Raw genomic sequence first — 26,645 nt, 5'->3', positions numbered from 1 at the left:
ACAGACTTTGGAAGAAGATCCTCCCAAGCACAACATGAAGTAGCCTGGAATTTGGGCATGGAACAGGATCTGCTGACTGGTTTTTCTTTCTACTTTAAAGGCATTCTCAGTGCCTCCAAAGCACAGCACGCTATCAAAGATAAGGCCCTGCTGCAGTCCCAAAGCTGGAAAATGTGGGAGACGTAGGGTTAATCCTCTGAGTTCATCCTGTGTTTGGGGGGTACTCAGAACAGAGACTGAGCTAAAAACACAGCAACCATGGGGAAAAGCAGGGAACAACAGGAAAATTAAAATCTGGTGAAGCCACTTCGATTATAAATTTAGAGCAGCCAACTGCCATGGCTGGAAACACATGATCAACAACAATAAAAAACTGTTGCAATTACTCTCTGCACACCAGTGGGATAACCTATATATGGACCCTGTTTTTGCAACGCAGAACATTTTAACATCTCTTCCAGAAAAATGGCTCCCCTGAATTCCTCTGGAATAACATTCCCTAAGGTGGAGATTTGCTTTTTAAAGCTTTTATATGTATTTCTAAATTTTTCAGCTTGACCCAAGGTTACACTTGCTTTCATCAAACTTAAGAATTTAGAAGTCCTAGAACTGCAGAAGTGAAATTAAGTACATGACTATAAGCTGAACAGACTACCAACATCTCTCTCTGTATTTGGACAAAGAAGTCCTTTCCTCCCAACTGTAGAGCTATTCCTTAGGAAGTTGGTGGGAAAAGCCACAACAGTTATGTGCTTTGGCTAGCTGAAGAAGAAACTCCAAATTAACATTGTGGAGGCAAATTACAGCATGCTCTCGTGTGTGAGCATTCTGCTGAGGGATGACATTTTGGAACAGTATGGAGCACTGTGACTAAGTTGGGTGTGGAGTAGAAACACTGAACAGGGAGCAGGGTTTGTGTACCTGTAATAGTTGTGTAGGAGAGAAAAATTTTGGAAGACACAGCTTGTCATGCTCCAGTGTTTCTGGAGTAAGAAATAGAGCACCTGCCAATACTCCATTTATATTTAACTCTTAAAGATATAGGCACCCTGCCCTCCTCTTTTGTATCTAACTACTGTAGCCTCACTGTAAAACAGTGGTCTCCTGCTAGTATTAATAATAATCCTATTTTCAAAAGAGGGAACCATGTTAAACTATAACAGCAAGAAGAGCTCTAACATGTAAGAGATCTTAGCAGGTTTAGGAGAAGAATGATGTTCTTTATTGTTACGTGATGTTGGGGAAGAGTCTAAGCTTTTATTTGCCTAACTGAAGTTTCTATTTACTACAAAGAAATCAGAAGTTACTGAGCACTTGAAAAAATTAAACTTTTCACCTAGGACAGCCTTTATCTCACAATTCTGTCCATGTAGACAGACACCTCAGGCTACATATGCTTTTGTATGTTAGAACAGCTGCTGTTTCCAGCTTCGGTAGTCATTACATGCTGGAATACTCTAAGACAGAAGGCTGGCCAGAGCAGGCTGGCCCTCAGAGCAGAATTCATCTGGGAAGCAAATGGAAGTTGGAAGTTCCAACTTGGTTGGAAGTTGTCTATGGCCCAAATCAAAAGGGCCAATTTTTTATTTGTTATTAACATATAAATCCCACCTCATTTGCTAAAGAACTGTCAAGGCGGTGTACAACAATTTAAAACAATAACACCTTAACATTTATTTTAAAAAAGAACATTGAAACAGTACAACCATTAAACCAACTACGTTATTTAAAAGGCTAAATTAAAAAGATGTGTCTTCACACTCTTTCTAAAAGTCAAAAGAATGAGGGCCAATTGTATTTTTGGGAGGAACACATTCCACATTTTGGGAGTGACACAGGAGAAAGCCCTTTCATGACAGACAGACCTGTGCAGGAAATGGTGCCCTCAAGAGGGCCTCTCCTGCAGGTCTTAATAACCAGACACGTTCCTAATGAAACAAGCAGTCCCTTAGATAGCCAGGTCCTAAGCTGTTTAGGGTTTTAAACGTTAACACCTTGAACTGAGTCCAGAAGGCCATTGGTAACCGATGCAAGTCTTTCAAGGCAGGTGTAATATAGTTCCGATACCAGGCACCAGTTAGCAGCCTAGCTGCCACATTTTGCACTAATTGAAGCTTCCAGACCCTCTTCAGGGATAGCCCCAAGTACAGCGCATTGTAATAGTCTAAGCGTGCTGTAACCAAGGCATGGGTAACTGTTGCCATGTCAGATTGACCCTAATATTTTAGGTGTGGCCTTGGATTTTGGCATGCCTTGTGGAAATTTGATTCTCCCCCCTTCCCTTTGAGCAGAAGACTGGCCCTACTATATCACAATCAGCATTTGAAAGGCCCCTCAGTTTCAAAAATAGTTTGCCATGTAGTATAAGGAGCAGCTGATCAGAGAGGGAAAAACCTGAAGGCTCCTTGGAGGTATAGAACTGTTCTGGGGGGTGCAGTTCTTTGGATCCCAACCATTAATTCTGAATAGGTTATCTTAAAAAAAAAAAAAAAAACTGCTAGGAAGCTGTTTGGAGAAGTTTGAAAGACTAGAAATGATATACAGAAGACTAAATGTAGCAAACAGCACAGGGGTTCTAGCAGTCAAAAGATAAGCAGCATATGAAATTTATCACAATACCTTTCAGTTTATTCCATGGACAGCAAACTGGTCCTCAAGTAAATATATTGTATGGGAATTCATGTCGTCTTATTGGTGCTTTATATGGAGCAAGAAATGCAAATATATTGCCTTTTTCACACTTCATGATTGGTCTTGCTTATATCCAGTTTCTTGAGAAGCTGACACCCATCTTTGAAATTAGCAATTCTCAGATCAGAATATCACAGAACGAGTCTGACATTTGGCTTATCACAAACTGTGTTAATGCAAATTAAATGTGAAGCATGCTAATTAAAATGACAATATTTACAATTTAGCAGCAGCCTTGCAGATCTCAGTTTGCTATCCAGCAAACTATACTGGCCTCCAAGCATGCAAACATACGACTGTTTGTCAAACCAGTTTTGAAAGCAGGGAGGAAACATTTTTTAAATTTACAGTTTGGGATTCCTTTAAGATGAAACAGTCAAAAACCTTGCAATACATACGCAAGCCCCTGTTCGTGCCTGAACAGACTCACTGTGCCTAAACTGACAACAGTGTTTTCAGTGTGATCCTCTGTGCTAAGCATATTTGCCTACACATGATCTATGATGTTCTGGATTACCAAAGCTGTAACAGGAGACACAGCATTAACATGTGTCCTCTGCATTTTGTCTAACCTTACATTCTGCAATATGTGGGCTGAATTTGAGCCATGGTGTGTGATAACTGATTGTTTTGGCCTGGTCAACACTTTCACATACAGAGCTGAAAAGTAATAATAATTAATAGACAGGTGGATTAATATATGTACCTGAACAAAGATCAGGGGAATACCAGCCTGAGCCAGTGTGATGTAGTGTTCAGAGTGTTGCACTGGGACTCGGGAGATCCAGATTCTAGTCCCCACTCAGCCACGAAGCTCACTGGGTGACTTTGGGCCACACACGGACTCTCAGCCTAACCAACCTCACAGGGTTGTTGTGAGGTTAAAATGGAGAGGAGGGGGACCATGTAGGCTGCCTTGGGTTTCTTGCAAGAGAAAAAAAGGTGGGATATAAATGTAATAATCAATAAATATACAATCATTCAGTTACAAGCACGAAACAACAAAAATGAAAGGAAAGGATATTACATAGACATGAGTATCAGGAAAGAGCCCTAATTCTAATAAGGAAAGCCAGGGGAGGAACATGGGGTCAAACAAGGGATAAGCTTATACAAATAGAGAGACTGGGGCTGCTGGGAATAGAATACAGGGGAACTAGGGAAGAAGTGCTGACAGTTGAGGGACTATTGATATGAGCAGGAATTTCAGCAATGTGTCTCTTTCCTGGAGACAGAAAAATGGGCTCCGGTTACAATATTGGGGAAGGTGGTGGGAGGGGAAAAGGTAGCAAACATTGGATGATAATTGGTATTCAGGCCAGGTTCTGACCAGGCAACATCAGATTTCTAGGGATGCTGTTGAGGAGAGGGAATTAAATTCCAGAGGGCCCAATTTTTCTACATGGTTGAAATTTCAAGACATTCCAGCTATGTAGAAGAAATAGCCTCAGGGTCCCTTAGCCCCAGTCCTCACCACTCAACTACCTAGGAGGATTAATTTCAAAGAGGCTAAAGTCTCGCCTATCCTTGGCAAAAAGTAGATTTGGTACAATGTGCGCTCTGTGTGTGTGTGTGTGCGTGTGTGTGTGTGAGAGAGGGAGAGAGAGAGAGAGAGAATATTAGTGATAGAGCCTAAGAATTTGTGAGGAATTCTGCTGTGGAAAATAGAGATAGGGGATGCTTCTCCTTTTGGTCAACTGATTGATGGATGGGCTTTAGTTGGTTGTAGCAGTGAGGACCTGGTTTAGAATCTGGCAATACCTTAGCAAAATGTGCTTAGTCCTTAACTTGGCCACAGGAGAAGTAAACCACTGAGCTTGAATCCAGAAGTTCATAACAATCCCGCTACTTATTCCCACTGCAAGACATGGGCTTCCCCATAGCTCCAAGAGTGCCAACTCACAAGAGTATACAGTTCCACTATCTGCAGGGGTGGGCACTTCGTGGCCTTCCAGATATTTTGGCCTACAACACCCATGATCCCTCACCTTTTGCCATGCTGGCTAAGTCTGATGGGAGTTGTAGGCCAAAATATCTGGATGGCCATAAGCTGCCCACTCCTGCTTGCTGTGACAGCATATACAGAGCAGAAGCCCCATTGGGCTTCCAGTCTGGTTGGGCAGCACCACTGGAATGGAAGTTGCCTATGGAAGTTGCCTATATGCAGAAATAGGTGCTTCACAGGCAGAGTATCTCTATGTGGGTGGACAAGGTGACCATGCAACACAAATGGAGAAGTGTGATATACCTTGCCTACAGCATAATATTTACATTGTGTGTGGGATGTGTGTGTGTGGAATCTCTCTCTCACACACAAACGCATATATGTTGAAAGATAGAAAAACTAACAACAGAGTACACCAACACGCACGTGCACGCTCACGCGCGTGTGCACACACACAAACATATCTTGCACTTGCTCCCTTCTGGCATGTTTAAAATTTTGCATAAAATATTAGGGCATAAAATATGGCCTTTCTTTGCCCCATTCCTCTACAGTAATCAGTGAAATAATTTAGTCCATAGTGCTATTCCATAACTCATAATTAAGTTGTTATATGCTTTTAGTTTAGAAGCCTGAAGTAATCTGATAATCATTCAGTGGCTACCTAGATAATGGGTACTTTGCAATTACAAACTTATAGCTTGCCTATTTGTGAAATTAAAAAAAGAAGATACTATGATATTTCGAAGGAGTGGTGCAGTACAGCTCTTTTAACCAATCCTACTTAGGCTGAATAGGACGGATAAGGGGGATGTTAATGTCTTTTCAAGGAAGGAAAGGGAAAGGAAATTAAGATATTTCATCTACTCTTTTCTGGCTTTATTTAAAGCGCCAACATTATTTGAGCTTTGGGGGAAATGAAATGAACAAGGTTGTGATGAACAGTGCCGAATACTTTGAATTGTAAGATGATGGAGAAATTGTGCTTGCAGTGGTGAGTGGAGCAGAGCAAGAGAGGAAACACCCAGAAAGAGTGGTTGGGTTACACCAGCAGCCACAGCTTTATCAGCTACAGCTTTTTTAATAGTCTGGAATGGCAAGGGCAGGGATCCAGGCCTTCTGACAACCTGTACAGTGACAGAGATAACCACCCAGCCCACCTCCTGGGGAGAGCCATTAAAGGGGAGGAAAGGCTTACGACGGCCAAGATGAACAGCTCTTCCCTTAGCCATCAGCCTGGCTCTGTGACTGGCCTTGACAGCCCTTGGTTTGGAGAGGCCCATGAGCTCCATACCCCAAAGCCCCTGAAGTGACCCCCCAAAGGAAATGGACAGCCCATTTCTACTGACCCTGAACTATCAGCCCTGCTGAATGACCCAGCACTAGCCAAGACCAGGTCTGACAGCAATCAGAAGTAACAGTGACAGCACATAATACATGATTGCTATGGGGATAGAGATGTGAATGCCTGGGGAAAAAACTCCAGAAAATAGGGGGGGGGGATTAAGGGAGAAACATTCCTCCTCTCTCCCCCCCCCCAAGGGATGTATGAAAAAATTGGATTTTTCCCCTTTGTTTTTCCAGGTTTATTCCATTTATATACAGAATAAGTGAAAACCCTGGCTCCCAGTGGCCAATCAAGAATTTGGATAAACTTCCTCCCCTGCCCTAGCAACTGGTGACTAACATTAAACCATAGCAAGGTAATACATGATTAAAGATGTAGGATGTGTGGGTGGGCAGGCAAGAAAGGCACTAGCTGTAAAGCAGGTCAGACCTCACATTAATTGGCTGGGAACAGACCAGAGGTTCTCCTTCTGGTCCACTCCCAGGCCCGCCATGGCCTCCCAGGTGGCTGGCTGACTGGAGGAGGGCACACATGCCGAGGCATGACTAAGCAGTGTGCACACTAGGTGCTGCTACCCAGCTGGGCCAGGTGTACCAGGCCAGTCTCTCCAGCTGCCTCTCCCATATGCTAGGCACAAACGGAAGGCCCGGCCAAGCCAGCACCCCTGAATTACTTTGTGTAATAACTTACAGGTCTGAAACTGTAGTCTGTCTCAAACCACCCCCATTCTGCAGTAAAGTGTGAAGATTTGGTAGATTTAAATAGTTTGGTTCAAAATATTGTTTTCAGAATATGAATACTTTGCCAGTGGTTGATGCAAAAAAAGAGAAAGGAGAGGGATGGGTGTGATTCTAATGACCCAACAACACTGAGTTGTAAGAATGTAAGAACATAAGAAGAGCCATGCATGCTGGATCAGACCGAGGGTCCATCCAGTCCATCATTCTTTTCACACAGTGACTGACCAGCTCCCTGTGGGAAATCCACAAATAGGACATGAGTGCAATAGCACCCTCCCGCTCATGATCCCCAGGTATGTGAAGCGAAAAATGCCCTTTTGAGGTCTTTTTTGGAGGGGTAGCAGATGCTATTGCTCTGGAAAACTCAGGGGCAAAATTGTGTGTCTGTGAAGAAGGGATGTATAGTACGCCCAAACCAACTTAGAACACAGAACTGTTTCCCATAAGTTTATGTCCATGTCAGAGGAGGGATTGTTGGTTTCTTTTTAGTTGCATATTTAGGCTGCAATCCTATGCACACTTACTTAAAAACTAACATGTTGTAAAGCCCAGCCTTTCCCTCTCTTCTATTTAACTACCTCTGCCAAGCAGCAGAGAAGCTCTCAGGGGCCAAGTTCCAGTAGTGGGCAGAGCCAAAGGCAAAAAGGTTGGGGCCCAAAATACCTGCATATTTTAGCTGAAAGCTCTTCCTGCCAGTAAGTAAGCCATAGGAAAGGTATTTCAACCTTTTAGCGTGGAGGAAGAAAACTGCACAAAAGCTGAATAACTACCAAACATTTGATGGTAAGGGGAAAGGGGTTGGGGCCAGAGGAAGGGGGCATGGTCATCTGGGGGACCCCAAAGGACTAGATTGAGACCTCAGGTGGGCTGGCTTCAGCCCCTGGGCCTGAGGCTCCCTACTCTTGCTTTAAAGGAACAATGTTTACAAAAGGTGTTCAGGTTTTGCTAATTCTTCAGGAGAAGAGTGTTTCAGAATTATGGGCCAGTCATCAGAAACTCTTCTCTAAGAACCTCCTTTAAACATACCTAACTAGTACTTCCTTTGGGATTATTAAAATATTTCCAGCTTCCTGCTCACTCAAAAGACTCTGCTTTTCTCCCTTGCTTGAAACAGCCTCCCAGGACACCTGCATGATGCCACCTCTCTGCATGATGCCCCTTCTTTCAGATCCCTCCTCAAACCTCACCTTTTCTGTGAAGTCTTTGGCACAACCCCCTGGTTTCCATACCCTAATGGAACTCAGCCTGTAACTAAGCCTAACCACGTGTAACAGAAACACGTGCCTATTGCGTCCCTATTTACCCCTGCCTCCAATTTATCCCCTCCTCTTCCTCAGTTGTTTCTTTGTGTTAAGTTGCAGATTGTAAGCTCCTGTGGGCTGGGACCCATCCTCTTGTACTCCATAAACCACCATGCGACCTGATGGCACAATAATAATAGATCCCTATAAAAGGTTCCACCACATGGTTCCGCTGACAGCTTCTTGAATACATCATGCAGATGAAATTCAGCCTCTTGTGTGGTGTGTCCATATCAAGTGGAGCTATGTGTGCAGTCATCTTTGTGCAGACCCTGGCCAGCAACTGTGGAGGCAACGGAGGGTTCCTCGAGCAGTATAACAGTATAATTCAGGCACTATGTCTTGAATATCTGATCACCATGTGGCCGCGTGAAACGTTTTGTGCACGAGTCCTTTAAAGAGTGAAAGTTCAAAGAAATCCTTTTTTAGCTTCTGAAGCATTAGGTTAACACAAAAGAACAACACCTGACTCTTCAAAATTACTAAGAAAAACATGAGGACTAGAATCTTTGCTCTCCCATTAAAATAAAAGCTGGTAGACTCACAAATCTCATGAAGCTGCCATGTTCTGTGCTAGACTGCAGATATTTTGTTTGTTTGTCTTACGTGTTTATAGTCTGAGTATATAAATTCTCAAACTGGAGAATAATAAAAACACTTAAAATATACATTTAAAATAATAAAACCATAATTAAAATTCCACAATAATAACTCTTATCCAGCAGGCAGTATAAAAGCATACCACACGGAATCAAATCAACTTATGTCGGAAAGTGATTTGTATGCAGTGACATCCTGAAATTTGCATTGGACAGCAGAGGAAAACCTTCAGCTCCTTGATTTATCTCATCAGCAATTATTTCTATAGCTCTGAAAAGAGTGTTTTAGTTGCTGACAGAATGAGTGTGGGAGCTCTGACTTAGGCAATATTTTTTCTAGATCAAACTAATAAATTCTAGTTTTCAAAAGAATGCAAAACAAATATGTAATTTCAACTGTGTTCCTGTATAATGTATAGGTTATGGTAAAGTAAAAAACTCAAACCCAAACTACACGTTACTCTTTAATACATAGCATGTACTTTCACCCACAGAGGTCCTCATAATATGTGGTCCTCCCTCCACACAGCTCAGGAGGGACATTTTACTATTAATTAGAGTATGAGCATATAGCATCTTCCTCCTTAGCATGTTAAAGGATTTAACTGAGCGTTATATTGCTGTTATAATATAGAAACTCCATGATTCCCTTATCATACACCCCATAGTGTTCATGGTTCGAGTAACCAAGTAATGGTTATGTGCTTCAACATATCTGCACCATCAACCAGGAATGTTTTTTCTAATATTTTGCTGGGTGACTCACTTAATTGTGTATGAGCTCTGATGATGAAGCTTAGGAAGAAAACACACCTACCTATCCCTCCTTCTGTTTTGAACCTTCTGCTACAGTTGTCAACCTCCCATCTCATTTTATGCTCGCTTCCCCAACCTGGTGCCCTCCAGGTATGTTTTGGACTACAATTCCCAGCATTCTTGACCATTGGTCATGCTGGCTTGAGCTGCTGGGAGTTGAAGTTAAAAACATCTGGAGGGCACCAGATTGGGTAATGCTGATTTACACCATGGCATTTATTTATTATTTCGGGACATTTCTATACCACTTATCATTTAAAAACGAGACAAAACCAGAGCAATTCACAAGATAAAAACAGAACAGACAGGCTGATCTTCCTAGTAGTGGTGTGATATTTCAAACGCCAATGAAATGGGCAGCTATTGGCACCTGGTGAAATGTTTGCAAAGGTTGCATTGTTCACAAGAAGGCCACGGTGGTGAAGTTCCTCCTACCCCCAAGCAGTTAATCCTCAGCATCTCTCAGGAAGTGGAGATGGCACTTTTGGCTACCTCGGCTAGTAGCCATCGAGCGACCATGTGTTTCTTTTAAAAAGTAATTTATGCTGGCTGGGTAATGGCTCCTCTAGGTTCATTATGTGAAGTAGCACTTCCTTCTGTTCATTTTAGTGTCTGTGTTACTTGGGTCCTATTTGGGGGGGCCAAGGCTACTGGAAACAAGGACTGTGGAACTATTGAGCCTCATAGAGTATTCATACATGGAATGAATGCCATGATACTAGTGATGCCATGATACTAGTGAGACACCTAACTTTAAGGAAACGTTGCCCTTCAGTGAAAAGAACCTCCATAGTATCCTCTTGACTACAATTGTGTGTTTTTTTTGCAGCTCCAGAAACAATTGTCTGAGCTAGATGAAGACGACCTGTGTTATGAGTTTCGACGAGAGCGGTTTACTGTCCACCGCACTCACCTGTATTTTCTACACTACGAGTATGAGTCTGCCTCAGATAACACAGATGTAACACTGGTGGCTCAGCTCTCAATGGACAGGTAAGGAAAGTAATTTTATTTCCACATAAGGAATGTAGGAAGATGCAATTGGTGCCTGCTAATGAGTTAAAGAAAATTTCAGAATTGACTGGTTCACATGATCGCCAGGCGGTTAACAACTCTAAAACAGCCCACGGGTTCTGGGTTGTTCGTTAACCACAGCAGCATTCCACCCTTGCCGGGTATGGACAACACAGTAAGCCATGCCAGAAAGAGTAATTAAGCAAATCGGGCTGCCATGTTACCGGCACATGCAGCGTGGTTAACAGCCACTGTGCCTTGTTAACTGTGTTGTTGGCGACTGTGCAAACCAGGCCAACATGTCAGCAGGAGAAAGGACATTTTGACAATAAATGATGTAGTTTTGTCTCCTTTTGTTTGGAAACACCAACAGTTGCTCTAAGTAGAAATAAGACAGCAATCTCAGAGTGGGAAACGTCAATGCCAACGTACAGTATAGGAAGTTAGGTCTTTAGAACTGGACTGATTGATCTTGTTTGTACTTAACTGATAGCCATGGGATGAGTCAGGAAAAAGATAACATTGATTGGTGTCTCAAGAAGGTATTTTTTGTTGGTTCTCCCTTCACTTTTGCATCATCCAACATAGTTCACTTGGTTTGATTCATATTAGTTATTTTTTCTAAATTGGTGTCTCATTCTAAAGCTGCCACTGTCCTTGATACCCCACTATTGTTTGCTAGGTACACACTATAGTTTCTTTTGAGAAGAAGCTGAACTGAGCTAGCAATTTTTATTTCTCTGTCAAATTTGTTTTTTAAGCTGCTGCATCCCAATAACTTGGATAAACTCAACACATATATTTACTGCCCGATTTAGAGAAGCTTGTCAAATATAGATGTGCATCAGTCTTTTCAGAAACCAAGACTATCCCATATGATAGTCTTTTGAAAAACAAAATTCTCCATCCTGAATACCTGCAACCCAGCTTCCTCTGGCTGAGGGTAGTTTGTTCTGGGATGAAAAGGGCATGTCTTCAGAAGAAAGAAGCAATCAGTGCTGCATTAGGCAGAGGGCATACGGAGCACACACACGACACCTCCATCCCTCTAGTTGACTATACAGGGAGGTCAGTGCTTCTGCACAGGAACACCCTGAAAAGAGCAAGCACGAGTACAAAAACCACTGCAACATTCAGTTGCCATCCCAGCATTAGCCTGCCTGCACATTTAGTCATCAGTTCACCATGTTTAGCAGAGCCTGTTCTATTGATTTTTAATTTAGGAAACATTTATTTGATTTTTTTTGTAAAACTTCTGAGAGAACCTCAAACCCTGTGTGAATGCCACAAGGAATTAGTAAAGGCAACGAGTTTATGTATGTTTTTCCCTCCAGGATTTTAATCCAAAGGAATGAACTACACCTCAGCACTATTTTGCTGGCGACAATGCAGCAGTTGAGCATCTGTTTCACTTTGGGGATTCATGCAGGGAACATGTTACATTGATACGTGGGGGTACTCATCTTTATTCAGAGAGCAGAAACTGCTCAACCTCATAGAAGAAAATACTCTTTCCGTTTGCCATCATGTGTTGTTATTTACTGATTTGGGTTGGAGATTCTAAAATCAATAAATAATATTCCAACTAAATAATCTTTAGCCATTTTATTTTCTCTTGCACCTTTCAGTTGTTTTTCACAGTCTTCTTTAAACTGTTTTCTTTTTTTAATTACATTCCTCCCACAACAGTTACATCCATTTTGTGTGTTAATGTCATTGGTAACGACAAGTGCAAATGCCATTAACTGGCGGAGCTGTGGTATTTCTTCTTTCGAATGATGCTGCAAAGAGAGGGGGATGGATAGGCAAATCTGCAGTGCTTTGAAATCCACTCTCTTTGGATGCCATCCTTGATGTGAGTGAGTGTAAGGGCAGATTTATAGAACTTTATCGTGCACATTTTAGGGTGGAAGATTTCAGGGGCTGCGTCTTAGGACCTAAAAAGAAATCCTCACAAGGGAGACATTGGCCAAGTTTGCATATCACAACAATCCACCATTTTTTAAAATCATGGTTATCATGATCAAGCCTAAACGAGCCTTCCGTCCATGGTTTGGGTAGTGTTACATGTGAACCAGGAAGTCTGACTTGTCTCTCCCCTGACAAGCCATAGAACGAACCCAACAACAAACGATGCAAGGTCCGTGGGTTGTATAGCCACTCAATCAGGCTCATTCATGATAACAAGTTGTGTGATGTGCGAACCAGGCCATGTAGAGAGACCAGACAAACCCAATAGATGACACAGGCAGAATTCCAGAGTGGCAGAATTCCAGAAGTTCCGGGCTAATTGAAAAATCCCACAAGGGGCAACAAAACTTGGACTACCCAAGATCCTGTTTCTTTCTAATTACAGTCCCTTTTCCCTCACATGATACAAATTAATTGAGTAGAAGTATCCTATCTAGTCACTTCTACAGTGCAGGTAAAGGGGGCTGCAATTGGGGAAAACCCTAGTGGAAAAAACACAATATCTCCCTTCCAATACAACAAAGTCAGGGTGGTGGAGAGGAGAGAACAAAATTAATTTCCACCAAGCACAACAATGTGGCTTGAGCTTGATCTGAAGAGAGGATGTCTGGGGATGAAGATCACATTGGTGTTTGTTGTGTTTGCTATTTTTGCCTTCTCCTGAACGTTGCTTGATTGCAGCATTAGCTCTCCACCTATGAAAGATGCATAAGTCACAGCTAGGTTTATGTGTTCGGTGTGTTTGTGGTTTGTTCTTTGTTGTATTTGGCTTTTTGGTGCACAGTTAAATAATACCTGTTCAGACTGTGCCTGCATCTCAAATATTAGACCAGTGGGTTGAGTTTTCTGCTACTGTAAACAAGAATATGATTGCACCACTATGTTTTTGGTGTTAATGAGGGGAAAACTGAACATAAAGAAACATCAACAAAAAGAATTTTGCATTGTTAACGTTTTTTTGTAGGGCTCATTCCCAACAACTCTTTCTGCCATATGAAAGACTATTTTTGTGAAACACCGTTCCTAGGATCAGCAATACTAGTAAAAAGAAAAGTAATTTAAAAAGAATTTGAATAAATAAAATAAAGATCAGAAGGGCCAGGGAGCATGGCTGGCACCAAGACTGTGGCATGTTAGGGCCCACGGGCACCACATTGGTGATCCCAGCCCTATATCCTTCTATTCTTGCCAGTAACCTGTTGCAACATGTCAGATGCCCTAAAAGGGCCCAGAGAGATTTTGCTGGATTCTTCATGTCCCTCCTGATTGTCATACTGAAACAATTGTGAGCTTTATATGTATTCCGGTACATTTGACTTTGCTGATTGATTGCTTTTTCTTGCATAAGAGGAAAGGAGAACCCACTATGCTTTTGTTGTATTGCTTAACAGCAGTGTATGTTTTATTTATGAATCCTATCATCTGTTACCTAAAGCTTTTCATGTACTTTTAGAATTTTTTTATTGATCCCTCTTTCTAATTTGTCACACTTGATAATAACCTTTGTTTCAATAATAGTTAAAAAAAGAAAAAAGAATGATTCAGGTACAGACTAGAAAAAATCATTGCTGGTATCTAAGGAAGCAAAGCTTTATACCTCCTTGGATGTCATCAGGATCACTCAGAACTGCAGGGAAAAGCTATTAATGTTGAAATCAGAATTTATATTTGCCAGTTTGAACATGTTTCTTTCTGCTGCACAGCTTAGGAAAGACTGTAGGAGAAGAAAAGTTATTATTTTCTTTTATTACTGTGATGAAGAAAAAAGTGTTCTGGTGCCTCATATAAATATTAATAGGGAGATAGATAACTAGTCATAGGGATTTGGGAAATACGGAAGACAATCTGCCATCTACAGGGTTTGGGGGGATGTTGGTTTTTTGCTGATTTAGAATAAAATGTCTAGCTGTGCTCTGTTTTCTTATTTCTCTTTAGATTAATGAAAGATGAGGTTTAGTTTAGCAAACCCTTGTTCACAAACCCTTCTTTATGGCTCTTCTTGGCATTCTTGCTATGGAGTTCCAAGGCTGTGATTTAATTTGACATTCTAAATGGGGGGAAAAATCTTCTCTGTTTTTCATGTGTTTTTCATTTTTATCTAAAGCACCATTCAACTACATGTGCAGAAGAACCTCCATATGCAGTTGACAGATCTGAGTAGCCCCATACATTCTGCCCTTTGAAATTGTTCATTGCCATTTACCTTGTTGGTTTTACTGAGAATTCACATACCTAGTCAGCATATTTAGTTTTCCTGAAGAGCTACCAAGAAGGAAATATGAGAGTAGAGCCTCAAACCACCTTTGAGAGTAAATTGCTAACTAGTTCAGTTGCCACACAAATGCCACTTTCACCACACCTTTCACGTCCAGGTTGGCAACAGAAAGGCCACCGGCATCTCCCACGTTCCAGATTTGGCCCACTTGCTGACAGGGATATGAGACCCAGTTCAGGCTCTCCGGGTGCCCCTGAGCTTTCCCCCTGCTTGCTGGCCCTCCAGGCTGCAGTCAAACACCCCCTCCGTGTTCAATGAGCAGCCCGCAACTTACCCGGGCCTGTTCGTCTCTGTGCCAATTGCCATGTTAAAAAAAAATGGCGATCGGCAGCACTTGCCCATAGAGTTATACACAAAATAGCTCTGTAAACTAGAGTCTTTGGGCAGTTCACAGCACATTTGCGTATAAGTCTATGTGGGCACACATAGACCAGCGAGCAGGGGGGGAGGGCCAGTGAGCGGGGTGGAGCTCAGTGGGCACAGCTCGGCGGGCGCAGGCGTCAGCGGTCTGTCAAATTGCAGACCAAAATGGGCGCCTGCAACATCCCTTCTTGCTGATCCCTAGTATATGCATGTTGCTTTCAAACAACAGAAGGACTGTGGCCACATTCACATCAACAGTTAAGTATTGCACTTGTCTACTATTTCATCAGCCACATCAGCGTGGATGAAACTTCTGCTGTTCTTTGTTCTACATTCATATTGCAAAGAAATGTAACAGTTTTCTTGTGAAGTGGAGCCTTCTCTGTTGTGGCACCCACGTTATGGAATGTTGTACCATGAGTGATTCAGCTGCCATCCTTGCTTTGCAGCTTTTGTGACCGGTTGGAAACACTTGCTACCCCTAAGGGTATTTCCAGACGTTTTGCTGATTTATGCCTGATTCTGGGTTGATTCTGGTTGCCGCTGAACAGTGCTGTGTGATTTTTAGACTACTATTGTATGTTGCCTTAAGTTGACAATATTTATTATTAATAATATAACATAATATAATAATAAATACTAATGATGATGCTAGATAAATGATAATGATACATGATGATGATGATGATCTCATTCTCGATTTGAACAAAAGAAAGGGAGCATGAGGGATATTTGAAAAGAGCACTCTAAGCACGACTTTCTGTCGAACAGGGCAGAAATAGTTGTACTCTACCCCAGTACCAAAGTTAACTTTTTCTAACATCCCAAGAAAAAAAAGCATTAAAGAGCATTCCATACATCTCATTAATTCAACAGCAAATTATGACTGGTCATGTGTGAACTCAGTAATATTATGAACATATCCAACAGTAGCTGCTGGAATTAAATCAGTGATAAATTGCCAGTATCAATGTTGAAGCGGAAATTCAATATAAATTCAACTCCTTGTGAATTTCCCAGTTAATAACGACCGATAAATGCCCTAAGTAAATATTAATAACCTACCTATAGCTCCCTGGAGTACTACAGCTCCCCACAGCTGAGGTAAACTAAATAATAATTTTGATCGGTATAGCTAAGCGCTTCTTTCCTCAAAAGAAAATGTAAAAGCAATAAATGAAGCAGAACAAGCAGTGGGCAATCTCTTCTGAGTATGATATCACTGGAAAATGTAAGGACCATACTTCTCAGCAGAAGTGAGAGGCAATATAAAGGCTGTGAACGTGGTATATGTAAATTTATTCTGAACTTACAATATACAGGCAGGGCCAGAAATATCAGAGCAAGGATAACTGTTTTGGCAGTTGGCCTCTGTACACCACCACATTGAAGTTGAAAGGAAACACACCCAGATGGGAGCGAAGTCAGGACTTTCAGCTGTAATTCAAGGGGTTTGACAAAAGTGGGGCACTAACCATTCAGGAAGGACAGCCAGTGGCATGCACCCACCCCCACTGTTGGTGGCTCATAAGTAATGGAACAAATGGCTGACAAGCAGCTGCATGGCCAGGTGTGGCCTGTTTCCTGGGTACCCCATGACCAATCAAGCAGATAAAAGGCCTGGAGGTGGTTGGGAGGCCTGGAACTCCCAACATGAGGTCCAAAGAGGTGTCCATGTGAGTGAAGGAGGCCATCATTAGGCAGAGGAAACAAAATGAACCCATCAGAGAGATAGCAAAAACAGTGGGAGTGGCCAACACAACAGTTTGGAACATCCTGAAAAAGAAGGAATTAACTGGCAAGCTCAGCAACAGCAAAAGGCCTGGAAGGCTATGGAAGATAACTAAAGTAGATGACCACAGAATTCTGCTCATGGTGAAGAGGAACCCTTTCGCAACATATAGCCAGGTCAAGAACACTCTTGCGGAGGTAGGCATGTCATTGTCAACATCTACAGTCAAGAGACAGTTTTATGAATGTAAATACAGAAGCTTCACAACAAGGTGCAAACCACTGGTAATGCTGAAGAACAGACAGGCCAGATTAGCCTTTGCCAGCAAACACCTAAAAAAGCCTGCCCAGTTCTGGAATAAGATTCTTGGGACTGATGAAACCAAGATTAACCTGTACCAGAATGATGGGAAGAGAAAAGTATGGAGAAGGAAAGGAACAGCTCATGATCCAAAGCATACCACCTTATCTGTCAAACATGGCGGAGGCAGTGTTATGGCATGGGCATGTATGGCTGCCAATGGAACCGGGTCACTGGTGTTTATTGATGACCTGACTGCTGATAAAAGCAGCAGGATGAATTCTGAAGTGTATAGGGCTATACTTTCTGCTCAGATTCAGCCGAATGCTGCCAAATGATAGGACGCCGCTTCATATTGCAGATGGATAATGACCCAAAACATACAGCAAAAGCTACCCAAGAGTTTCTCAAGGCAAAGAAATGGGATGTTCTTCAATGGCCAAGTCCGTCACCTGATCTCAACCCAATAGAGCATGCTTTTCACTTACTGAAGACAAGAGTGAAGGCAGAAAGACCCACAAACAAGCAGCAACTGAAGGAAGCTTCAGTAAAGGCCTGGCAAAGCATCTCGAGGGAGGAAACTCAGCATTGGGTCATGTCCATGGGTTCCAGACTTCAGGCAGTCATTGACTGCAAAGGATTTTCATCCAGGGATTAAAGGCGATCCTTAAGTTTGAAATGATGTTGGTTTGTTCCATTACTTATGAGCCACCAACGATGGGTGTGTGTGTGTATGCCACTGGCTGTCCTTTCTGAATGGTTAGTGCCCCGCTTTTGTCAAACCCCTTGAATTACATCTGAAAGTCCTGACTTCGCTCCCATCTGGGTGTGTTTTCTTTCAGCTTCAATGTGGTGGTGTACAGAGGCCAACTGCCAAAACAGTGATCCTTGTTCCAATATTTCTGGCCCTGACTGTAAATAACAGTAGCCCAGTTTGGAGTAATGCTAAACCATAGTTTGATGTTACAGGAACAAGCCTGCTTGGGTGCAAGCAGTCCCCCCTCCTTCTCTTCCTCTGGCGCCGCCATGAGTAGGAAGAGATTGGAAGCAGCTGCTTCCTGATTTAGTGTGTAGAACTTTTTTCTGTCTAAACATACATAGGATTGCACCCTTAAATACGCCTCAATTTGTCATTACATCTAAATAGTAGTTAGTTTAAACTATGGTTTAGTGGACCATTCCAAGATCAGAGACCACACTTTGCTTTTGGCTTGTTTCAATAAACCAGAGTTTGCGCTGCCACAGGTTGGCGCAGTGTGGACGTAACCACAAACTGCAGTTAGTTTAATCCCAGGCAGAGGATGCTTCCACTCTCTTCCTCACAGCTGCAAAAGAGGAGGACTCATGCCCGAGGCTCAGACAGACTTGTTCCCAGAATGCTTATCTATGATTTTGCATAATGTCTGAACTGTTATGGGCATGCATGCCTTACATTTCCAACCCCGATATTAATAGCAAAGGAAAGAGGAATGGAAGAGATTATTGCTTAGTTGAAGAAAATAAGCACACAGAAGGTAATCAGAACACTCAGAGGTATTATATCTTCCTAATCACTCTTTTTAATTGAATCTAATAAGAGTGGAAATGGTTTCTGGATGGACTAAGCAGGTGCTCAGATTAAGTAGCAGTGGTATTAATTAACTTCAGTGTTCGTTTGTTTTTTTGTTCCTTAAGTTCCCTGACACATCTTGGAAAGAAATTGTTAAAAGTATTCATTTTGAACTTCTTTTCTGCTTGGATATGCAAGATTCACAGTCTTTTGCCACAAAACCTTGGTTTTACAAATACATATACTCTGTCTGACCATTTGGAGAAGTGTTGTGTCTGTTTGACACAGATTTATTTTGCCTTTTGTCTTACTGCGGCTTTTTCACAACACTAGCATAAAAAACAGTGAAATAATTACTCCTCCCATCCTACTTGATGTCTTACATGGTTTTATTGCTTCATTACTGAAGGAGATTTCTGCCTCTGCTAGTATTCCATGAACTGGTCTGCTGCATTCCCACCTCCTTCCTTTTTCTCTATGGTGGTACATGTCCTAAGAACATAACAAGAGCCATGCTGGATCAGACCAAGGGTCCATCTAGTCCAGCATTCTGTTCACACAGTGGCCAACCAGCTGTCGACCGGGAACCCACAAGCAGCACCCTCCCACCCATGTTCCCCAGCAACTGGTGTAATCTTGAGAATTCATTGTATTTATTTATTTATATTTATATTTTATATATATATATATATATATAGAGAGAGAGAGAGAGAGAGAGAGAGAGAGAGAGAGAGAGCTTGGCACTGGATCCTTTTTACTTTAATTCAGCTGTGTATGTGGAGATATTTCCATGTAGGTTCCCCAATACAGAAGCTGAGGCAGAGAAAAGGGACACCCCAATACTAGATACTTCCCTTTTCTGACCCTTCTTTTCTGTCTTAGACTCCAGATGCTCGAAGCTATCTGCAAACACTGGGAAGGGCCAATCAGCTTGGCTCTCTACCTTTCTGATGCAGAGGCCCAGCAGTTTCTGCGATACGCCCAAGGCTCCGAGGTCCTCATGAGCCGGCACAATGTTGGATACCACATAGTGTACAAGGAGGGCCAGTTCTATCCAGTGAACCTCCTACGGAATGTGGCTATGAAACATATCAGCACACCATACATGTTCCTGTCTGATATTGACTTCTTGCCAATGTATGGACTCTACGAGTACCTCAGGTAAGTGCCAAAACTCTTCTCACACAGAAACACACACACACATTCATACACATTACAAACACCATGTCCTTACAAGCACAAGAATGTGTACAGTTTTGTCACAGAAGATGTCTACACTTTGGGGGAATGTCCCCTTGGTAGGTATATAAGGGTTAGATATCTGGAGAAATGGGAGTAAGCCAGAAGATGCAAACAAATGTTTTCAGCTCCAGGGAAGTGTAGGGAGCAGGTGACAGAGCCAGCTGTGAAAGACCAAAGAGATACTTGGGGAAATGGGATATTTAGCCTGGGGAAACTCTGAGGCTGTCCTAAGAGCGCTCTAAATCCCCATCCTCAGGATGTGCAAAACCTGGTAAGTGAGAAAGCAGGTTGTTGGTGTCCTGGTTTCCTAGTCAGACTCGAGGACTCAAGGAATCAGTAGAATACTTACAATCGCAGAAGAAGAACAATTCATGGTGATAGAAAGGGTCAAACCTGAACGTTATAAAAAGCAAGCAGTTAACTTTAAGTTTCAGGCCTATTTCACTAGGTAATATATTCCCAAGGGAAGCAGTGGAAGTCTCCATTACAAAGCACTTTTTAACATTAAACTGTTAATGTCAAAAAGCTGTAATAAATGGACAGTCTCATCCCATCTTAGTATGGAAATGCACCAGGTGACCTACAGGTCTCTCACATCTCTGGTATCTATGCTTCCAGGATGTCTTTAACAGGGGGATGTGAAAAATGTTATTGAAGTTGTTATCTCTCTGACAGACTGTACCCTGAAAGTGCAGCTGTGATCCAAACAGGTTAGATAAGTGATTGAAAGATAAGATCTTGTCAAGGCAGAATAATTACTGCACTGGACTTTAGAGCGGGTGGGGGCGTGACTTCAGTGTGTATTGTATAGCAATAAATGTGAACACGTTAGGTTTTGTGGTCTTCAAACCTCTGCTCCTCTTACATGGCCTCACTTAATGGAGATTTTCCTTCTTACCTTCTTCCAGTACATGGAGCAAGGAGGACACCATGTGGCCAGACAAAGGATGTCCTTGATTTTTCATGAATTGCTTCTTGCTTTAAAAGGGATATTTTCTTTCTCATCCTGCTCTCACCAAACCTATTTTCACTCCTACCAGCTTCAGCTGTTCATGTTTTTCTCCTCATGTCCATTCCCACGCACAGCATTTCGTATATATTCAGCACAAGCATTCTAAGGGCTCTAGAATATATCCCCCATTTTTCTGGTGTAGATAATGTCAAAGGGAAGCTTATGGTATAGTCTGTGTATCCTGATTGATATCGAATATACTTCACATTCCTTATTTGCTGTCTATAGTCAAGCAGCAGAAAGCTTAGGAAAATATTGGAAGCTTTTGCATCCATTTTTAGCTAAATTAAACAGTTAAGCATAATGTCCGAAGCCAGACAAACTGGTTTGTCTTAGCTATGGTTTACTGAAACTTCAAGCCAACTTCAAACTGTGGTTTATGAAGTTGGCTAATTTCAATAAACCATAATTAAGCTTAACCCACTTCAGGATTCAGACATAATGCAAAACTACAGTTGTTTAAAAACTGAAGTGGAAACCTCAAACTGCTGGCTACTGCACTGGAGAAGAAGGGAGAGAGAACACACAACCCTAAGTCTCATTCACATAATGCAAAAACGTAGTTTAGTATTATGTTGCCAGGCCTAGGTGATTAAATTATGAAGACTATTCTAGTGGATATCCTTGTGCTGAAAAACTAGAGAAGTGTTCTTGCAGCTGTCACATCTGCCAAATGCAGAGGGGCAAATTACTTTCCATATATAATAGGATGGTACCACTAATAACAGTCTCCTTTATATGAGTCATTACTTCTGATAAAGAATGATCTCAGAATTTCTTGAATTTGAGTCCAACCCACTCTTTCTTGTACCACCTGTGAAGAGGTACAGTGTAGGAGTAGTTTTACCACATGATCAGCTGTGTTGAATCAGCCCATAGCTTCTTTTTCATAGTTTGGAAAATTAACTAAAATAATCATCCAAAGTTATTTTGTTTTAGGTTTGTTATCTCCTCCCCTCCCAATAGCTCAAGATACAAGGTAATATCTGTATGACAGACTTCAATCCATCATTCCATCTTCCCAAGGAATCATAAGAAGTACAGTTCGGTGAATGGCAAGGTAGAAATTTCTAACAGAATTCTCAACACCTCACCAAACTTTAAGTGCCATAAATCTTTGGAGGAAATTATGGAATTAGTGTTTGTTGAGTTACCTTGTAATCAAGACATTGAAAAAGCTCAACAAATACTATTTTCAAACTAACATAGTGGAAATCCTGATCCCAAGAAATAAAATCCCTATTTGTCCAAGCCTGGTGTGTCTGACAGAGTAACTAGGAGCAATGCGCCCTTGGTAATAAACTTTTGTCATTCAACCTCTTATATAAATATACAGAATTGCCTTGTACAGAGTAAGACCATTGGCCTGTCTAGCATAGTATTGTATATACTGAGAGACAGTAGCTCTCTAAGGCCCCAGGCAGAGGTCTTCCTCAGCCCTTTTCTGTAGGGAAGGGGGAACAAGCGATGTTCAAGATCGCTGGGATTTTCCGAACATCGTCTCGCTGCTCGTCTTGTACCCGATTCCCATTTCTATTTGTGATCACTGCTTGCTTTGTGTGAAACAGCAATCAAATGGAAAATTTGCGCAAATCCTCAGAAATTTGTGCAATTTCTTAATTTGCACAAATCTCCTAATTTGTGCAAATTTCCTCCATAGACTAAAGCAGGGCTGATTCAGTCTACTCAGGAAATCTGCGCAAACTGAATTGGGAACGAGACAAAAGTGAGCATGTGTTAGACAATTTACAAACATTTCCAGCAGGCTCAGGCTAGCATTCAGGACTTTGAATGAGACATGTTTGCGTGTTTTGGGAGCAAAAACGAAATTCTCATACATCCCGATTTTCCAGCTGTGATCCTTTTAACTGTAAATGCTGGAGGCTGAACTATGCACTGAACACCACAGAACAATGGCTCCTCACCCTTCTTGTTACTTAGGGCTAAAGTACACACTACGTTAAATGCATAGCATATAGCTAATTTTTTTTTTCTTACTATAGTGCATGTGCAGGGGCCCCAGTCTGGATCAGGACCACGATGCTCAGGTGGCAGGGGTTAAACCTTCCCCCCCAGCCACTCCCCCCCCAGCATGTGGGGGCTAAAGAAAAAAAAACCCTCCATTGGCACCAATGGAGGGTTTTTTTCTTTAGCCCCCATGCAGGGGCTAATGTAATTATATAATTACATTATATAAGGTATAATGTGTACCTTATATTGAAGGATTACTAGAAACAGGTCTTCGAAATACTTGAAGGAGTTTTCAGAGGAGAAATTATAAACTTTTCCCACAGATTATTTCTTTATCTTCAGAGTTTGGAGGAGGGGGCGGTGCTGGGAAGCAGATATTTATGTGCAAACCCTAAACTAATCTTCTCAGGCATTGTATAGAAATAAATAAGCAGCCTTCTAGAATATATCCAGATTTATTACTTGGCCCATATTAAGCACCACTTCTGACAACTGCTGCACAAATCTTTCTGCCTCAGATACTACAGCACATAATAGATAATGTGAAAATACTGAGTCAAACCTAGAGATGTGAAGGCCTGGGAAAATTCTGGAAAAAATGTTTTTTCCATTTTTTTCTGAGGACCATTTTTGTTTTCTTCCGAAAAATTGGAAAAATTGAACAGCTTTGGATTATGAAATATTTTCTTTTAGAATTTCAGACAAAGTATTTATATATTGTTACCCATCCTTCACTCCACCCAAAATGTTTTCTATAATTATGTAATAAGAACAGTTTTATAGAAAGACTAGAGATGTTAAATGTCTCAAAATAACAAATCCATGGGGAAAAATATTTTTTTACTCTCTAAGATTCCCAGCATAGTTAGTTCTTTCATTCCTTATTAAAATTATTGATCTAAAGTATATTTTTCTGATAGACATTTATGCCCAGTTTCCCAACATGTGAGTCACCATTGTACACTCTTGACACTGAATGTGCATTCTTGACAGCTTGGTTTTGTTCTATAGAGTCCTGTGTTTCTGATGCTGTAGCAGTCATTTAAAAGTTGTAAAATATGATAATTTATGAGCAAACTATATCATACATAAAATAACTTCAGGAATAGAAAAGCTGCTTTATGTTCCTAAAGCAGCCCTCCCAACTTGGTGCCCTCCAGATGTTTTGGACTAGAGTGCCCAGCATGGGAGCGGAAGTCCAAAATATCTGGAGGGCACCAGATTGGGGGAGGCTGTCTTAAGGCAACAGTGTGACTTTAGATCTGTAAAGAGCGCTAAAAAAAATATGTCTTGCTTATTTTTCTATTTTTTTCAGGAAAAAGAACAGAAAAAACTGTCAAACCTGAGCAGATTGTGAAAAGGCTACAATTAACGCATATGGCATCAGCCCTAGCAAAGTGAATAGTGAAGCTGTTTTTAATTCAACAAACAGAATAAGAAATATCCACTAAATAAGTTTATGTAGCTCCTCAAAATGAGGCCTCAGATTCAAATATAATATCGACATCTGAGCCTTAAAGTAGATATTTTCAATTGAAAAGCTCATATACTGGTGACAGGAGCCACACGGCTCTTAGGACCAAGGAATAACAATGTTAACAATACGGCGAAGGGGAATCTACCCTACCATTTCTGTGAGGCTTATCGTCCTCAGCTCACATCGCTTCATGTAACTTTTTGATCATAACTACAGTACAAATTTTGTTAGGTTTTATACCACTTTAACTTTCATGGTTTTGCCCCTCAAATCCTGAGAATTAGACTTTGGTGTGGTGCTCAGAAGTGTTAGAAATGCCTATCTCGCCCTGAACCTGACCCGAAAAGTTATCAGTAGAGAATGTTTGCTTATATTGGCAAAATTCATGAGAGCAGATTTTCTCAAAGTTTTGGGATTGCTCATCATTAGGAGCAGAGTGGCTTTTTTCTTTCTCTCGAACTTCAGGGGCTTTTTTTGCTGCTGACTGCAGGGGCCATTTTTCGTGGTGGTAGATACCATTTCCTCCCCTACAGTGTCCCAAAGGATTCTACATCTAAGGAATTGTGGGATGACTAAAATGGCAGCCATGCAGCAACCACAGGCCCTCTATTGTTGCCATAGTCACAGGCAGCATCAAAAAAAAAAGTCTAAAAAAAGAAAGAAGCCAATCTGCCACTGCTACGAATAGTGACCCCCACAAAAAAAAACCTTTGAAGAATTTCTGACGTGTACACACCAAAACAACAGCAACAACAGGAGTTTTAATCCCCCCCCCCTCAAAAAATGTGCCACCTGCAAATTGGGCAGTGACTTTGGAGGAGCCATTTTGTAACAGCACAACTCTCGTTCTCACTAGGGATGTTGGAGGAACCCACAATGGAACCAAATGAGTTCAGATTTTTATGAATTCGACCCACAGACTCCACGGTGCCTCTGCTTCTCCCCTCTTGGGCGGATTCTGTGGATTTGCCAACCATTTCTGTAACTTCCCTGAATTTTGCACAAACTTCATCATAGAAACACACACACAAATTTTTTTTAAAAAGTGCATTTGAGGGAAATTTGGGCATTTTGTGAGAATTTGCACATTTTCACACATGTGAATTTGCACAAATTTGCATTAGCCCAATAGTGAATATGCACAGATTCGGGAACAAAAAAAATCATTTCACTGATGGGCGTATGACAGAACAAAAGGCGCCTGACAATCTGCAAAACACAGACGGAATGGATTTACACAATTCATACATCCCTAGTCCTCCCCACTCTACAATTCTCAAGTTTCTCTGGGAGAAGGGAATGACTAATTCAAGCCTATGTGTGCCCTTTATGTATATAGCTCCACAATTAAAACTTGCATTATACATCCACTAACTTAGACTGCTTTAAAAGGAGATTAAACAAGGAAGATAAGGCTTTCAATGGCTGCTTCTCATTATGGCTGTGTACCATCTCCGGAATCAGAGTCTCCATGCCTCTGCATCCCAGTTGCTAGTGAAGAACAGTAGGAGTTGTCCTTATGTTCTGCTATTGCTCTCATATGTTGACTTCCCAGAGGCATCTGGTTCCCGCATGTTGGCTTCCCAGAGGCATCTGGTTGACCACTCTGGAAAACAAGATGCTGGACTAGATAAGCCTTTGGTCTGATCCAGCATAGCTCTTCTTATGTTTATACCCTTATGACATACATTTTTATAACTCATCTTGACTATAATAATGCGTGGAATTGGAGGAGGAGGAATTGCAGAGTCTGATATGTGGAAACTAGCCTATCAGGAATTTGGACAAAGCCATAGCTGAAATGGCTACCAGGGGAGGGGACCAGTTAAACTATGGAAGTCACTTCCACAAGATGTAGTGATGGCCACCAATTTGGATGGCTTTAAAAGGGGATTGGACAGATTCATAGAGGATATGGCTATCGATGGCTACTAGTCCTGATGGCTATATCCTACCTCCAGTATCAGAGGCAGTATGCCTGTGTACGCCAGTTGCTGGGGAGCATGGGCAGGAGGGTGCTGGTTCACTCATGTCCTGCTTGTGAGTTTCCCACAGGCAGCCAGTTGGCCACTGTGTGAACAGAACGCTGGACTAGATGGACCCTTGGTCTGATCCAGCAGGGCTCTTCTTACGTTCTTATGACCAGTACTGATTACTGGAAATCTGTCTGTGACCAGATTCACGTATAACACTAACCCATGGTTTATTTAAACCATGGTTTTTTTGCCCTACCCAAGTTTTGTCTGTCAGACAATCGAACAAACCATGGTTTGTTTTCTCAGTTCCTGGGTTGTTTTGT

General features: G+C 41.7%; 1 protein-coding gene across 1 annotated transcript in view; it reads left to right on the top strand.

The window, feature by feature from the left end:
* The window catches only part of LARGE1 (LARGE xylosyl- and glucuronyltransferase 1), a 522,810-nt gene that overhangs the window by 476,335 nt on the left and 19,830 nt on the right, over window positions 1-26,645 (top strand). The window contains exons 11-12 of the mRNA XM_084809690.1: window positions 10,270-10,433; window positions 19,527-19,805. Coding sequence (XP_084665816.1) covers window positions 10,270-10,433; window positions 19,527-19,805 — 443 coding nt within the window. The remainder of the gene's footprint in view (window positions 1-10,269; window positions 10,434-19,526; window positions 19,806-26,645) is intronic.

The sequence above is a fragment of the Heloderma suspectum genome, chromosome 7 (assembly GCF_057233095.1).
Source record: "Heloderma suspectum isolate Gila_16-S chromosome 7, 16-S_ref, whole genome shotgun sequence".
Classification (NCBI taxonomy): domain Eukaryota; kingdom Metazoa; phylum Chordata; class Lepidosauria; order Squamata; family Helodermatidae; genus Heloderma; species Heloderma suspectum.
Note: the sequence above shows the minus strand (reverse complement) of the source record. Positions and strands in the feature narration are given on the sequence as shown.